At 41.6% G+C, this 16781-nt stretch overlaps 1 protein-coding gene across 13 annotated transcripts in view; it reads left to right on the forward strand.

Annotated features, from left to right (window-relative positions):
• The window catches only part of grin1a (glutamate receptor, ionotropic, N-methyl D-aspartate 1a), a 33184-nt gene that overhangs the window by 12926 nt on the left and 3477 nt on the right, over positions 1-16781 (forward strand). For 2 of the 13 annotated variants that reach the window (XM_067483808.1, XM_067483810.1), the window contains 16 exons: positions 885-1059; positions 1539-1683; positions 2372-2458; positions 2870-3005; positions 3593-3720; positions 5690-5854; positions 7047-7165; positions 7552-7664; positions 8242-8390; positions 8498-8655; positions 9254-9415; positions 9717-9826; positions 10179-10324; positions 10605-10655; positions 14006-14032; positions 14830-14940. In XM_067483808.1, coding sequence (XP_067339909.1) covers positions 885-1059; positions 1539-1683; positions 2372-2458; positions 2870-3005; positions 3593-3720; positions 5690-5854; positions 7047-7165; positions 7552-7664; positions 8242-8390; positions 8498-8655; positions 9254-9415; positions 9717-9826; positions 10179-10324; positions 10605-10655; positions 14006-14032; positions 14830-14940 — 1982 coding nt within the window. Of the gene's footprint in view, positions 1-884; positions 1060-1538; positions 1684-2371; positions 2459-2869; positions 3006-3592; positions 3721-5689; positions 5855-7046; positions 7166-7551; positions 7665-8241; positions 8391-8497; positions 8656-9253; positions 9416-9716; positions 9827-10178; positions 10325-10604; positions 10656-14005; positions 14033-14657; positions 14778-14829; positions 14941-16781 lie in introns of those variants that run through there. The other 11 variants (XM_067483811.1, XM_067483820.1, XM_067483817.1 and 8 more) reach the window with 9 other exon arrangements.

A 16781-nucleotide genomic window follows, 5' to 3' on the forward strand; every position in this document is an offset into this window, starting at 1 on the left:
ATTTAACAGTGAACGTGTTACATAATTAAATGCCTGTTATGTGTTGAACATTTAAACATTTAATCATCGAGTGTTTCAAAGTTTAAATCTCAGTTTTCAGTTTAACTGTGTGTGTCCCAAGCATCCAAAGGTAAATTCATTGTGCAATTCTGCCATATTCATGCCCTGGTTTCAAGTATATTATAAAGGAGAGTTTTGCAAGAAATAACTGATACAATGATAAGGTTCCACAGCCTGTTCCTCTCTGTTCCTGGGTTTTCCACACGTTTCTCACAATATTTTTTCACTTTTCAGTCACAAATGTTGAGAGTCTTTCCCCCCCTGGCACTTTCACATTACCAACCCCTGCAGAACACTTGTTGTCCTGTCCATGTCCAGTGTCAGACACCTCCACTGCAGCTTCCTCCAGGAGTCTGCAAGATTGATGGACCTGGTTGCAATCAGAAAACTAAGCTGAAGTTGGATTGTTGCTTGGTTAAAATTTAGCTCTGAGGGTTTTCTTGTTTGGTCCAAACACAATTACCGTAATACTTTGTCTGTGCTGTGTGTGATTCCCAAAACCATAGCTGTAGGGCCAGACAAAACCGATCCAACTTCAAAGGATACTCATGCTCTGAAAAGGTCATCAGTGACCCATCAGAAAAATGATCTATTTGTTTCTCTTGGCTCGTCTAATAAATGACAATGTGGATATTTACTGATTTATCCTCCGAGACGTTGACAACCAATAGAGATGGATCATGCAGCTGATGTCTAACTTTTATTCAGGATATCTAAACTGGAAACCCTACAAGTTTTTTTTCACTTTGTGCATTGTAAAAGCATCCAGGGAGGTTAAAGTTTGCTTAGGTCAGTGATTGTGTTTGTTGTCGGCGTGGTCTCAGGTCTGATTGGCCTTCAGCTTATCAACGGGAAGAATGAATCGGCCCATATCAATGATGCAGTGGCTGTGGTGGCACAGTCCATCCAGGAGCTATTTGAGAAGGAAAATATTACAGAACCTCCAAGAGGGTGTGTGGGCAACACCAACATCTGGAAAACAGGGCCCCTCTTCAAACGGTAAGCTTGACTGAGTCTGAATTATGAAGGTTTTAACCAATTTTGTTCAATTACCAACTGATCAGATGAAGTATGAAATTAAAACGGTTGCCTCAGTCCCTAAAATTTGTTTACATTTTTTTTCTGGACTACAGGTTTATTTTAAAATAGTATTTGAATGTGTTGCTTCCAAATGCAACACCTAAGTTTAAACTGACCCACTTTGCATTTCTCTAGCATTTCTCAGCAACAAAACAAAGAACAAATGTCCCAAATCTAAACAGATGTGGTGACAAAAATGACACATACCATCACAGCTCAACTGCCACTGCTCTCTTCTGATGATATTCTCAAACGAAAATGTGGCAAATTAATATTTTACAACATGAGCTGAAATTAGAGCTTTGTAATGTAACACTGTTAGACCTGACAGGTGATACACAATGTCTATGCATGACCATTAGTCCGCACATTTAAAGATTTTTAATTATTTTCCAAAGGGTGTTGATGTCATCTAAATACCCAGAGGGTCTCACAGGACGAGTGGAATTCAACGACGATGGGGACAGGAAGTACGCACATTACAGTATACTCAACTACCAGAAGAGTCGACTCATTCAAGTCGGCATATACAATGGAACACAGGCAAGTTAAAAGCCAGAGGCAACTCCATCCAACTTCACGATACTGTGAACCAAATGTTAAGTTAAGTTAAGAAAGGCTCCTTCCCCGTTTCATACTCACTGCCCATTATTAGGATGTACTGTCCCTCCTGTCATCCATTTTTTAATTCACACTAGACATGCAGCTCCAGTTTTCTATCTATAGTCGTACTTTATGTAGGTCAACTACACAATCCTCATTCTGTATAAAAACACTCAAGTATCATAGAGAATTTAGGGGGTATTTTATTAATAATGTCCCATACATTATACAACAGCTGGATGATAAAAGGCAGAGAAAGGGAAACGTAATTTAACACCAAGCTAAGAATAGATGTGTAATTTTTCGTTCATGTTGAACCTTGTGTTGAGAAAAAATTGTCCTTAATAATTCTATTCAATATGGAGTTCATGGTAAATATTTAACAAATCCAGCCAATGCACTCAAAACAAATGCTAAGGGTCAGCATTTCAATTCCCTGGTGATACAGTAGTAATGAGGTCCTGAAGCCCTCAGGTATGACACATACAGCAAGTCAGAGGTTGATGCAATAAATAAAGGAACGGCCGAGCTGTGGTTATAAAAAGGTGATTCATTAGATGAATGCTCACCCACAGTGTTAAAGCCTCATCAACAGCACACCTATAATGTGTATGTGGCATCCCTGCAGGTGGTGATGAACAATCAGCGGAAAATCATTTGGCCTGGAGGGGAAACTGAGAAACCACAGGGCTTCCAGATGTCCACTCGATTAAAGGTAGGGTGCCTTCACTTCGCTGGTGTAATTTGACATTTGTGTCTACACAGACTGAGTACAGAGCCGAACTGATATGCTCATTGTGGACAGGGCTCTAACATTTGTTTGTCTGAAGGGAGGGGAGGTAATCTATGTTAAGAGATGCAGCAGTGATATAACTGCTATGACTTTTATCTCTTCAGATTGGTCTTAGGCCTGCATTTGTATCCTTGTCAGCTATATTTATATTCATCCGCTGGTTTTGTGTGTCCACTTGTATCTGGCAGTTTGAATACGGGTAATTGTGTACTTACTGGGATTTTCCATGTATTTTATTTCTCTTTCTGCACTGCTCAGAATCCTCTCTGAATCTTCTATATGTGATCCAACTCTGACAATGTGAAAAACAATGTTGTGCTCTGTCTGTTGTAGATAGTGACGATACATCAGGAGCCATTTGTGTATGTGAAACCCACTCAGGCGGATGGAACGTGCAAAGAGGAAATGACATTAAATGGAGTCTTAATTAAAAAGGTTATCTGCACTGGGCCTAATGAGACTATCCCAGGTAACAAATTAGGGATGGTATATTATCACTACTATAATATATATATATATATATATATATATATATATATATATATATATATATATATATATATATATATATATATATATATATGAAGTATATGACGTATGCATGTAGCTACGGGACGCGGCTCCATTTGTACAGTGGCCGCCTACCAACTATAGGGTTGGAGGTTCCCGCTCCGCTCTTCCCAACCACATATCGAAGTGTCTCTGGGCAAGTTACTGAAACCCCCATAGCCCACCCCCATCCCCAGCTGTGCAGTTGAGCCCGGTAGAAATTGGGGAGGGTTGCATCAGGAAGAGCATCCGGCCTAAGAACCTGTGGCAAATCAACCTGCAGACAAATGATCTGCTGTGGCGACCCTGAACTCGGAATAGGCCAAAGGGACAAAAAAAAAAAGTATGCATGTAGCCATTTAAAGGGAGTGATTGTTGGAATGTCCTTGGTCTTGCTGCAGTGTCAGTGTTTAGTGTCTGGAGTGCACCTTATCACAGATTTTGTTCAGCCTACAGTCTCTGTCTTTGGAACAGAAATGTAGCAATGCACCTTTGGTTTTGTTACAGGACGTCCCACTGTTCCCCAATGCTGCTATGGATTCTGTGTTGATCTCCTGATCAAGTTGGCTATGACCATGAACTTTACCTATGAGGTGCATCTGGTGGCGGATGGGAAATTTGGAACGCAGGAGAGGGTTAGTTTCAAATTAAGAGCTACAGTTTTTTTAGTAGTTTGAGTTTAGTCCACTAACAGTAGTAATATCTCCCTAAGTACAAAGCAGGAATACACTAACACCAAAGGTCAAGTGGGTGAATTTGCCATTTATCTATGATTTAGTCTCAGTTTTTGAATGTCTGCACGAGAGGTTTAGGCAGGCAGCAAACAAATTGTAGTGCTAAGTACTGTAGTCAGTTTGGAAATGCTAATTAGTTTTATGGATGGAACACAACATCAAATAAAACAAACTTCAATATCTACCATAGATAAAAGGAGACATTTCCTTAGTGTAGTAAACGTATAGTTATATCAAACAAAATGAAGACAGTACTTTTTTATCTATTTGTCAGTAATGGAGTTTTTCTTCATTACCAAGCATCTATCTTCATCTGACTTCAATTTCGCCTTAAGCAAGTATCTGGTTTTTTTAACCTGGAAAAAATTAATGAAAGAAATGCTTTAATTAGCAGTGTAGTTACCATATGACAGCAGTTTTAGTAGGATTCCTAAGGCAGCCATTTGGTTGGGTCTGTTTATGGCTCCTAAACAATCTGGTTATAATGCACTAACTTGCTTATTAAAAATCTTTGTGAGCCACAAGCTAGTGTGGTCACTAAATAAGAAGATTGATGTCCTGTTGACAGGTGAGAAATTAACCTTGTGATTAATCTTAATCTTGTGTAAAATAATGTCACAGAAAAAAGCCAAAGGTGTGACATTAAGTGGAAAATCTGATCAGGCCAATTTGGGTCATTTGTAGCTGTGAAAGCCACAGCACCAGACCTTTTGACTGTGATAACAGTCTTCAGTTGTTTTATTTACTACTCTGTGTCACTACCATTTCTGTTTGGTGATATATGAACCCTTATGTTATATTGCCTTGGCAGGTAAATGTTTTTTTTCATTGACCACCTGGTTAAGCATTTGTCTCTGTACATGTCAAATATGACACAAGGCACCACCTAAAAAGACAACGTGATGACGGGATCAGTTAAGTTTAACATCACATTGCATTTCTCCCATTTACAATCTTGAATGTCCCTCATCTGCACCTTTGCCTAATGTTAAAATCTTAAACAAAATCAGATTTTACTTTGTCCTTCATTCACAAAACATTTAACTATTCTAATAGTTGGAAATGTGCCCATTGGCATCACAGTAACAGGTTGTCAAACCACAATTGAAATTATTATTACTTGCTGAACTTACAACCTATTTTCCCCTATACTGTATGTATAGGGGATACTGTAGGTATTCATCGTATGGGATAAATTACAAACAATAAAAATTGATGACAATCAACATGTTGACAATGATCCGCTGTGGCGACCCTGAACTCACAGGATAAGCCGAAAGGACAAAAAAATATATATATATAATATTTTTAAAAATCAGAACAGTAATTATTTATAATATTTAATGTGAAAAGTGTTGATTGATTAGCATTTTATAATGCTATATTTTGTTTCATAACAATATAAATACTATCTCTTAATTACATATAGTGCTAAATCAAGATGCTTTGTTTTTGATCTGTTAGGACTGAAATTAATTTTGTGACAAACTTCTTCCCAAAACGACAGCACGATTGTGTAACACAACCCAATTTAGAATCAACATTCTGGACTGGAGGAAAAACAGTCAGCAGAAACTGGGCATGGGTTGAACTAATATTCTCTGTGAGAACTTTCAACTCAAATCCCGAACAAAGGCCTGCTCTGCAGCCAAATAACAGCACAATATTCTACACTTTTTGTACTGTGTCACAAACTGCAGAAAATAGATTTTCTATGTAAAACATAGGCAGTTTTAAAGAGCACGTCTAGCATTTAGCAATAGCCACACTAGGCTTAACCCCAATTCTTAAAGCATGGAAACATTCTGTGTTCTAGACAGCAGCGCCTTGATTCTGATTCTCTTGGTAACACTTTTCTTTTGGGGCTCAGGTGAACAACAGTAACAAGAAAGAGTGGAATGGTATGATGGGAGAGCTTCTGGGGGGCCTGGCCGACATGATTGTAGCCCCCCTGACTATAAATAATGAACGAGCCCAGTACATTGAGTTCTCCAAACCTTTTAAATACCAAGGCCTCACCATCCTCGTAAAAAAGGTAAGGAAGCTGTCTTGGACTTACATGTTTCATCTAGTTGTGGAACCCTGTGTACATTTTTGTCCATTGTAGCCAAATGTTGGAATTAAAATGTATATGCAGCTACCCATGGACGGATTATGGGAAAACTGGCCCGTGGGCACAGACAGGGGAAGGCCCTCCACCCTTTGGTTTTGGTTATATTGAGTTTGTGGTAATTGTTTTTGTGTTTTTGGATGTTTTGTGTTTGTTTTTAGTAAATCTGTGTCTGTTTTAGTCCTTTTGTGTCCGTTTTTGATACTTTTGTGTATTCTTGTATATTTTGTGTCTATTTTTGGTCATTTTGTACTCACTTTTAGTAACTTTTTTCAATTATTCTTTGTCTATTGTTGTGTGTTTTGTGTTTTTGGCCATTTAGTGGATGTTTTCAATTATTCCTTGTTTATTTATATGTTTTTGTTTTTTGTTATTCTTTTTATCTGTTTTTGTTTAGATTGTGTTTTGCGTAATTTGTGGATATTTTGTGTCACTTTTTGGTGAATAGTGTCTTTTTTTATCATTTCAATACTGTTTTTAGTTATTTTGTGTGTTTTGTGTTTGTGGGCATTTATTGTCTGTTTTTAGTTGTTTAATAATCTTTTGTCATCTTGTCCCAGTGTTTGGTCATTTTTTTCCACTTCTTTTAAATAATTTTAGGTCATTGTCATTTTTTTTGTAATTTTGCATCTTTTTGCGATTGTGAATCTCTTTGTGGTCATTTAGTGTCATTTAACTGAGTTTGTTCATTAAAAAAATATACAGTTATTTCAGAGACTTTGGCCCATGGGCCCCCTGACCTCTTGGACCCCTTGGCCTGTCCCCGGTAGGCCTGTTCAGTAATCCATCCATGCTGCTACCACTATTTCTCGCTGTTTAAAGGATTATACTTTTACCACTATTTCATGTTTTAACAGATTTACTGAATATCATACAAACATTACATTGTACCTGAATGCAAATTAATGCTAAAGTGTTTTAAAATTTACAGATATGGATTCTTTAACTCATAAAAATAATTTCCAAAACTCTGTAAATTTAAAATATGAACAGTAATTTAAGAAAACCACGGGAACGAACAGGTATTTTCCTAAATGTTTGTTTATAGCATGCGGGCAAAAAGGTAATAGAAGTTGTTGATTATCAATCAGTAACCAGCAGCACTGTGTGTTTTCAGGAAATCCCTCGCAGTACACTGGACTCGTTCATGCAGCCGTTCCAAAGTACACTGTGGCTGCTTGTGGGTCTATCGGTGCATGTGGTGGCGGTGATGCTTTACCTACTAGACCGGTTCAGGTACAAGGGGCTGTGTGTGTATGTGTGTGCCCATGTATGTGTTTGTGTGTATTCATGCCCGAATCAGTGTGTGTGTGTGTGTGTGTGTGTGTGTGTGTGTGTGTGTGTGTGTGTGTGTGTGTGTGTGTGTACATGCACTCTTCAGCACTGCAGATCTTCCCTCGGTGTAGGCACAAAGGCATACAGAGGTGAAGATTGGTTCCAACCATCCCACCGCTCTGTCTCTGTGACACTTTTTTTTTCTTTCCTGTGGATTTTGTCTCGTTGTTTTGCTCGCTTATGTTCACATCCCTTCCCTGCCTGGGTTCGCCAGGGTTTTCTTTTCTACAGGTTCTCAGAGATTTCTCATATTATCTCCTGCAACCCTCCCAATTTTCCCCCTCTAGCCCATTTGGAAGATTTAAAGTAAATAGTGAAGAAGAAGAAGAAGATGCCCTCACCTTATCATCTGCCATGTGGTTCTCCTGGGGAGTGTTGTTGAACTCTGGAATAGGCGAAGGTAAGACAAAGCCAGTAAGAGAAAAGGATAAGAAAAGTGTCCATATTTGCAAATAATCAGTTACCGAGCAGCGAACTGTTGAGTGCTCAGATCTGTGCACAGTTTCACAGTTGTAAACAAATCAACATCAAGGCAGTTGTGGCTCTAGGTGGATCCTGATCGTAGAGTTTCTCTTTAAGAATGACAAATTAATCCCTTTCAAATCACATTTTGTAATGACAAGCTTTGATACTGTGTCTTACAACAGTTAATACATGTTGCTTTGGTTGTTACATTGTCTCCCAGTATTACCTTTGCAATGAGATTTGAGAGATTTTTGTTCTCAGTGGGGTTGTAAAGTCCAAGGAATTTTTTTATAATAGTCAGGGATTTATTGTAATTTACCGTAATATATGCGTTAATGATCCTGCTAATATTGTTACAGTATTTGCAGCAGTTGTAACAGTCGTAGTAATGGCAGAGGTAGCAGGTGTGGGGGTTAGCAGTAGTGAGTGGAAGGACAAAAAGAGAAGCATCCAGCTGTCACATGAAATGAAGTGACTGAACTAAACACTTAAAGCCTGCACTCACTTCACAGGTGCGCCACGCAGCTTCTCAGCGAGAATCCTAGGTATGGTGTGGGCCGGCTTTGCTATGATTATTGTAGCTTCTTATACTGCCAACCTGGCTGCCTTCCTGGTGTTGGACCGGCCTGAGGAGCGCATCACCGGCATCAATGACCCAAGGGTGTGTGTATAGGACAAACTAGACTGTAACTAGAACCATCTTACGACAAAAAAACGCAAAGATTTTTTACTAGACTGTTTTTCTCTTGTCTTTGTTTCTATGCTCAGCTGAGAAACCCATCAGACAAGTTCATCTACGCCACGGTGAAGCAGAGCTCCGTGGACATCTATTTCCGGCGGCAGGTGGAGCTTAGCACCATGTACCGCCACATGGAGAAGCACAACTATGAGAGTGCCGCCGAAGCCATCCAGGCAGTGCGCGACAAGTGAGTCTCGGCCAGGCCGGGCCGACGAGTGCAGCTGTCGGCCGGCTGTTCGACCTATTAGGCACATAGACCAGGGTCAGTCCAGTCAGCTCAGGGGGTAGAGGGCACATGGACCTCTGGACCAGCCGGAAGCAGCAGGACTTACTGCAGCATTCCCTCTGATCCAGGTCCATCACCCAGTCAAGACAGACGTCCAGGGACAGCAGCAGGTGTGGATGCGTCAGCAGCACTGACACCACTCTAAGGTTGAGCTAACGCTGAGTCCAGGAGCACCTTTTTTCAGGTGGTACCCAGACGAACATCTTTGAGATGGGTGGAATCCAATGGGGGACGTGCCCTCACCCATCTGGCATTGGATTTCTTTTGGCCCATAAACAGCGGTAGAGATTGATGGTAATCGCTGAATGACACACATGATCTGGTGTGTGAGAGAGAGAGAGAGGGGTGGGAGCCGTAAATGTTTATGTAAATCATTGTACTGTTGCACCGTAACCCCCTCCTTCCACTCCTCCTCCCTCCTTCCTCCTCCTCCCCCTCCTTCCTCCTCCTCCTCCTCCTCCTCCTCCTCCTCCTCCTCCTCCCTCCCGCTCCCCCACAGCAAGCTGCATGCTTTCATCTGGGACTCTGCGGTGCTGGAGTTTGAAGCTTCGCAGAAGTGCGACCTGGTGACCACGGGAGAGCTGTTTTTCCGTTCGGGCTTTGGCATAGGCATGCGCAAGGACAGCCCCTGGAAACAGAATGTGTCCCTGGCCATTCTCAGGTCTGTCCCAGCCAAAGCTGCATTACTCGTATGACTTTTTCCGTTCCTTATCAGTATAAGTTCATGGTCATGTATTGACCAGTTACAGCCATCCAGTGCATTGCCTTTATGTCACATGTCTGTCTATATCTCCCCTCTTCGTCTGTTTGTCAAGTTAATGTCAAGTTAATGTCACTTCACCTGTCCTGCTATCTCTGTTTCATTTACGTTGCTATCGGGGAGTAAGCGGCGCAAATATTACATCACTACAGTGCATATTAACTTTATGACCTCTCTCCCCACCACCCCCAATCCCCTGCAGTTCTCATGAGAATGGCTTCATGGAAGACCTAGATAAAACCTGGGTGAGATACCAGGAGTGTGACTCAAGGAGCAATGCCCCAGCCACACTCACCTTTGAAAACATGGCAGGTATGGTCCTTATGGTGTAGAGAAACCGTTAAAAGTGATTGGACAAAAACTGCAGTGGTAAGGTACTGTAGCCCTTTTTTGTCCAATACCTTTACAAATCGTTGTTTTAGTGTAAGCGTAGGTGCTCTGTGGAAGTGTGCCGTACAGTATCTTGTGCCGTGGCTTTGTGCAGTTGTGGTCTTCTATTAATATTATGTGGCTTGCAGCCACCATGGTCAGTTGGAGCTGGTTAAGAAATTACAGGCGACCACTGTGCATGCATTCCTGCTCGGTGGAAGCAGCAGAGTTGTAGACCACCAACTCATGTATCTCTATCTCTGCTCTGTTTTTGTTCACTTATACCTCCCAACAGGGGTCTTTATGCTGGTGGCTGGAGGCATTGCAGCAGGGATCTTCCTCATCTTTATTGAAATCGCCTATAAACGCCATAAAGACGCCCGCAGGAAGCAGATGCAGCTGGCCTTTGCGGCCGTCAATGTTTGGAGGAAGAACCTGCAGGTAGGAATGATCCCCTCTGCCTGCTCACATCCAAAATGGAGGAGTCAAAGTTGGGGTGCAAGATACCCAGAAAAGACCCTCATGGGCATCATTTTCTGTCTCCCAGCTCCTCTAGGAGTTTTGCATTTTGTACATCAGTAGTATGACTTGCAGATCACAATATGAGAATCCGTGATCTCTGATGCCTTCATGTGCTGTAAGGCACAGTGAGCAGCCACCCTGTAGATCCTGACAGTCCCTAGAATTCAACGGCACCCGTGTCTCTTGTGTGTGCCTGCAGGAAAGTAAGGAGGCCTCAGGAAGTCAAGCGGTGGCTGGGACCCCCTCTTTAGTATGTAACTAATTATAAGGGCCATTTCCTCTCCCATGTCACCATCTATTAATAAGACTATTAGCCTCGTGACCTTCCAACATGACATCTAGAGTTAAGCTTCGGCTTCCACATTCATGGCATGATTTGGTAGTTCTAAGATGCTGCTGTGGCGCTTAAATGCTTCATAAGGTCAGATGATGTGGACATGGAAGTCAATGAAAAAAAATTCCACCAGAAACATCAGAAAAAACACTACTAACAGGGAATACTGAGTGGTTGAACTCTTTGATCACGTGATGATTGATTTCCTTCACTCTGTCAGCCATACTAACAGTGACCAGGAGCTAAAAATGTAAATAGAGCATAAAGATTAAAATCAATGCCCTGACACAATAACACTGCAGTGATTTGTAGTACAGTGCTCACTACGTCACATAAAACACATAAAACTTTGCATGCTAGTCTCTTTACTTCTGTAGCACTAGACCAATCAAATTTAAGTAATTGGAATTTAATATAGCATCAACATAATAAGATGCCATAAGCCATTTTTTTTCCTTGAGTGAACCAACCTTTTAAACCACAATACAATCAAGCACTAGTGTACACCACACAACCAATTAAGGATGTGATTTGCCTCCGTATTCCAATGCAATCAAGGCTGGCTGGGAAGCGGTGATCACTGGAGCCCCACTCCTCCACCCACACACTATCCTCTATCCTTTATGGTTTCACTCCCTGATTGGATAACTTAGAGGGAGGTATAAGTGCTCAACATCTGATTGCCAATCAGACTGTGAGTCGGTGATGCGGCCCTGGCAGCCGGTCAGCTGCCTCTCTGTAAGCCTTGAACCAAATCTAAGTGTTTTGCCCTGCTGTATATAGTCAGCAGTGCTGGAGGTAGGTACACTATAAAATCTCAAGTGCCCGTCAGTAATTCAGTGTCCTCTTGAGAGTGTCTGCAATCGACCTACTGTGTGTCAACTGTCGTGAGTGTCCTCATATGGATGTACGTTCCCTAGGCGCATATAGCAGGCGAATGCATGCACGGGGGGCATCACTGAGAAAGGAGAGGGACACACTAAACTGCCTGTAGACCAGAGCGGTTTAGATCCATGTCAGCGATGATCACATTTATTTCACCGCACCGCTGAACAAAGACGACACATGTATGCTCTTCTTTCTCATTGACCGCCACTGTGGACCCTAGAGCTAAAATATTGAATAACACACTGCTCAAACTATAGCCGCTGTTATGGGTTCTCGTGTGAAGAGCTCAGAGGAAGTCCACGGAGTCAAGCTAATTTGTTCTATTGTGCATAAATATTATTCAAGATATTATTCATACTGCCCAGATGGACTGATTTGATTAGTCACTGTGATCTTATTTTCATAAATTAAAAATGGCAGGTTGGTCACATAGAACACAAACCCGACAAAGTGAAAAATCCCAAAGTTCACAGTTTATGTGGCCTCCTCCTTCCTTAGTGCAGCCAGCAATAAAACACAGAAGTCCCATGTGTGGCATCATTTTGACTGCTTGTACACGTGTTTGTATGTTATTATGTGCTTATTCAGCCTCAGGTTGGTGTATTATGCAAAGCTCTCTGCAGTACTGTGCAGTCTCATAGCTTTCAACACAAGAATGTAATGTAAGAGAACGTGCACTTCTGACTAAACAAAATCTGTTTTCATAGTACACTCTTCCTTTTTAAAACATAATTACTAAGAAATAAAAGCGGAAGCATTGTTAGAAATACATGCCTACGATAGTCCTTCTTCAGTACAAAAAAATCGTCACAGGAAATACATTTGTATTTTGAATAGTGAAGTTCAAAGGAATTTGTATTTAAGTATGATTTATCATCTGCTTTGCCGTTTGTGCTGTTGCCAAAATATGTAATCAGTTAGTATTGGCCAGTAATATTGATTGCACATGCTCTTACTACTAGATTGTGTTGACCACAACATCACTGAGAGGACACATGTTCAGCTATTGGATTTTCTCTTTAAAACAAGTTGTTACTCAAAAGTGCACTGTCTGAACTGAGACTGAAACTGGTTTGGATTGAAAACAGAGTGTCAGAGACCCTGTTCCATGACGATGAAAATGATGATGTGTTGTATAATGACAGTGTGGCAGCTCGCTTCTGTTTCCGACGTGAAACAAGCGGCTTCTGCACACTGTGCGAGTCCCATGCCACGCTTCATCTGATGGTCCAGCATGCCCTGCATGGCCGGGACTGTGCACACGCAGCGCCTCATCAGTGCTCAGAGCGGCCAGACTGCACTCCTGCCGTCTCACACGTGTAAGAAATGGTGGACAGTCCAGATTGAAAGAAGAGAGCTGATGCCACTTGGGCATTGATCACTCCTAAACGAAGACGAATACAGTTAGACGCACTTGTCACACAGGCTGGCTTTCACCATTTACTAACATGAGATGTTATCTTCCAACAGGAAAAAACATTGTATTCTATTATTACGTGCGCTCAAATCAAGTGATGTTGTGCACCAATCACTCTTCTGTCAACTGTCATCTATCCTCCACGCCAGCTAAAACCGGCTCTCCACCTGATACCACGCCATCAGGGGGTTGGGGGAAAAGTGCTGGTTGGTGGGGTGATGGTACAAATGTATCCAAAAAAAAGCCCAGACATGTGACCTGATGAAAAAGGATGGACTGCGGGGCCAGTGCTGGCCAGGATTGATTTGTCATGCTATTTGTTTTATGTTTACTTATTCTATGTTTTCCTCCTTTATTCCTTCCCTCCATTCATAAAATGTTTTTTGGCATGTGAAATTCACACCACACTGCCCTGCCCACCTAGAGGGCCTCCCTGCCTGCAACTACGTGCTCATCCGCCATTTATAACACATCTTACCAACGTCCATCTTTAAAATGCTTTCTTTTGTAGCTTCCATCTTCTCAGATCATGAACTCAATCCCACAGTATTTGCAGATCTATCCTCTTTTTTTTTTTTTTGCACTTTAGTTTACAGTCAGAGTGTTGTTTTGCAGCTACACTAGGTGACCATTCTTTCTCAAACGTTATTTCCTTGCACTACATCTCATACTTCATCGCATTCCCTTGTGTGTGGGGTGAATTTCCATTATACCAATTTGTGGTATAATGACTTTAAATGGGCTTTAATTACTGACTATTGTCGCTCTTTGATATGCATCTTAGTGGCTTCTGATGAAATTTTTATACCTGCCTGGCTTTGGATGTGGTTGTTTGCTTTGCTAGCTTTTTTCCAACTATTCGCCCTTTTTGGTTCCCCTGGGTTTTGCTTAAGGATCTTTAAAGTAATAACGATCAAGTGGATGGAAATTTATTTTATTTTTCTTTTCTCCCCCTATGCAGCCCTCTTCCTCTCTAGAGACTCAGGATGTAAGAAATACCTTAATATGAGTTAATTTTTTTTGCACACAAACACCCAGTTATTGTGCCGAGAGTAGCTGTGGGGCACTCTAATGGAGTGAGGGAGGGTGGGCACCAAATTTGCCTCGCCATCTTGTAAGCATATGGTTAAAACTGCTTGTTTTTCTTTCATTATTTCTTTTCTGTTTTTGACAGAAATGTGTTTTAAAATGTTATCCAGAGCTCTGACCTGTGTCAGAAACAAGTACCACGTTGATTGTCGATATTTTGTTAAGTCATATTTGGCATGCGTAGATGATCCATTTTTAATTAAGACTGCAGTTTCTGTTTAGGCAAGTGTACAGGCAGAATACAGTATTTTAGAAGGTTAAAGGGTTATGTAGGTATCACACCCACTGACATCTTTACTAGTCATCACTCATTCCAATGCATTTCTAGGTGCCGAGTGAATGTGTCAGCACATTTCTAGAGGACGACTGTACCATTTTGTGCAGTCCCAGTGTGATAATGTTGCTTAAAATGCAAATGAATGTCCTCATATCAGAGTGAACAGACTATTTCCACTTTCATATCTAACAGGCTTTATCCCTTTCTTTCTCCCTCTTTGCGCACATTTTCCATTTCCAAATGCAAGTAGTCTTTCTCACAAGGACCGTCACTCTATTTAGACAATATAAAAGAAGGTTATTCATTGGGGTGGCAGATGGTTGTGGTGGTGGTGGGAAGAGAGGATGGGTGAGATTGAAACCACGGTTTTCACCGCAGCCAGAGAACATGAATAATGTCTCTACATATATTTATTTTAGGATAGGAAAAGTGGTAGAGCAGAGCCCGACCCCAAAAAGAAAGCCTCTTTTAGGTCCATCAGTACCACCCTGGCCTCCAGCATCAAGAGACGTAGGTCCTCCAAAGACACGGTAAGGAGACGAAGAAGCAACATCTTCCCTTGTTTATTCTTCGCTCTATTTCCTCTTCTTCTGCTCCTCCTCTTCTGTCTTTCATGCCTCTCCTTGTTCTATCTCTGTCCTCTCTGCCTACATCCCCATATCCGACCGCGAGAGAATACCATGTTCCACTCATCCATTTCCACACGGCTCCGCGGCCTCTGCCACATGTCTGTTCGTTCACCATCGATCAGCCATCAATATTTAGCATCTGTAGTTCCTCTACAGGCCAGAGGGCGTCAGTGCAAGGAATTCAGGTCAGGGTAGGCCAGGAGCTGGGCTCTGAATTTTGGCGGAGGGAAGTGTCCCAGACTTTTTCGGGGGGTCTTGATTGCATTAGAGGCTTCTGGAGGAGGGGGGCAACAAAAGCAAGCAGTCTGCCAGTGGTGTTTTGTCTTGGGCTGCTCTTCCTTCCTGCCTCTGGTTTGGACGTGGATTCTGGTGATTCTGTCCTATTTGGTGGCACTGTGGTGGTGTGTGCATTGTTTAAGAGCGTGTGTGTGTTTCTATCTTTGTGTCCGCGTCCTGTCTTTTGGAATGCTTGATCCTTTGTATATCCACCTTTATTTGCATCAATCCCGCCCGCAATTCCTCCGTTTGGGTGTCAGCCGCTGTGGGTTTGCTTTTGGTGAAGCATGCGCTGGTGTTTTGTCATTTTTCTTCAATCCATTTCCAAGGTAGTCGTGATGGTCAGTCCTGCTGAGAAGAAAACTAATGCGTTGTCTTTCTTATCCACACGTCTATTCCAGGATTACACTCATGGATTTCTATTAATCAGTTTATTTTTTGCTTTGTCATATTTTCTTTGTCATAATTCTTGTTTATTTTTCAGTGTCCTTGTGGTCTGAACTGTGAATGCCTCTTTCAGGATGTATTTCCAGGTGGTGAAGAAAGTCTTCCTATGTGGTTTAATTATTGTCTTTGTGGGCTACAAACTCTGTGAAGCCTAATGCTCTCACTGTGTTACAGAGCAAGCACAGATACAAGCTATTCCCTTCTTTTTTTGAAACCACATTTTACAACATCCCTGTGTTTTTGCTCCCCATCTTCTTTGTTGCAGCACAATGAGAGTGTCAGGTTGCCTCCATTCCTTCACAGTTCAGTTGAAAAGCCCTGCTCGTTGCAGTCGGGAGAATGTTCTCTACAAGCTCGGAGTGCTCTGACAAAACCAGTGACCCACGGTCATTTGTGCCCAGCTGCCCTGCCAGACATAGCTGGTCGCTGACCAAATCTGGCATGGGCCTCTAAAAAGGAAAGAAAAACCAGCACTAATCCCGGGAGATAGCACAGGCATCTTCTCAGAGAGGGTCCTGTACTAACAATGTCTTTTGAAATGTGTTCTCAGCGGAGCTGTAGCCTATGGCGGCTAAGCTAACAGGTCACAAAGTTAAACAGATTCTGTGTGTTTTTATTTAATTTCTTTCTTTTCTTCCTGTGTTTACTGTCTTTTTATTTATTTTATTAATGTTTCTGAATTGAACCAAACCACTTTTACTCTTCCCTAGAGTTTACTCAATAGAGTTGGTCTCATTTGAAGAGAAGAGTGGGATGACCATTGTCAATATGTCTACATGAGGGTTTGAATGGTGGTTCAGGAGCAATAGTGGAAAAATATGGCTCACAGTGGAAAAATACAACAAGACTTAGTGTAATGAAAACAGATGCTTTAATTGAAAGATTTGCCATCTTCAGTCTTTGACCATTATTTTGATTTCATATAAATGTTCTTATTTTATATTAATGGATATCAATGGACTTGAGTGTCAGTGTCCCTCACCCACATGCCACACTGCTCCTCTCTTCCTCTGCAAGCA

The sequence above is a fragment of the Channa argus genome, chromosome 18 (genome assembly GCF_033026475.1).
Source record: "Channa argus isolate prfri chromosome 18, Channa argus male v1.0, whole genome shotgun sequence".
In the NCBI taxonomy this organism is placed as follows: domain Eukaryota; kingdom Metazoa; phylum Chordata; class Actinopteri; order Anabantiformes; family Channidae; genus Channa; species Channa argus.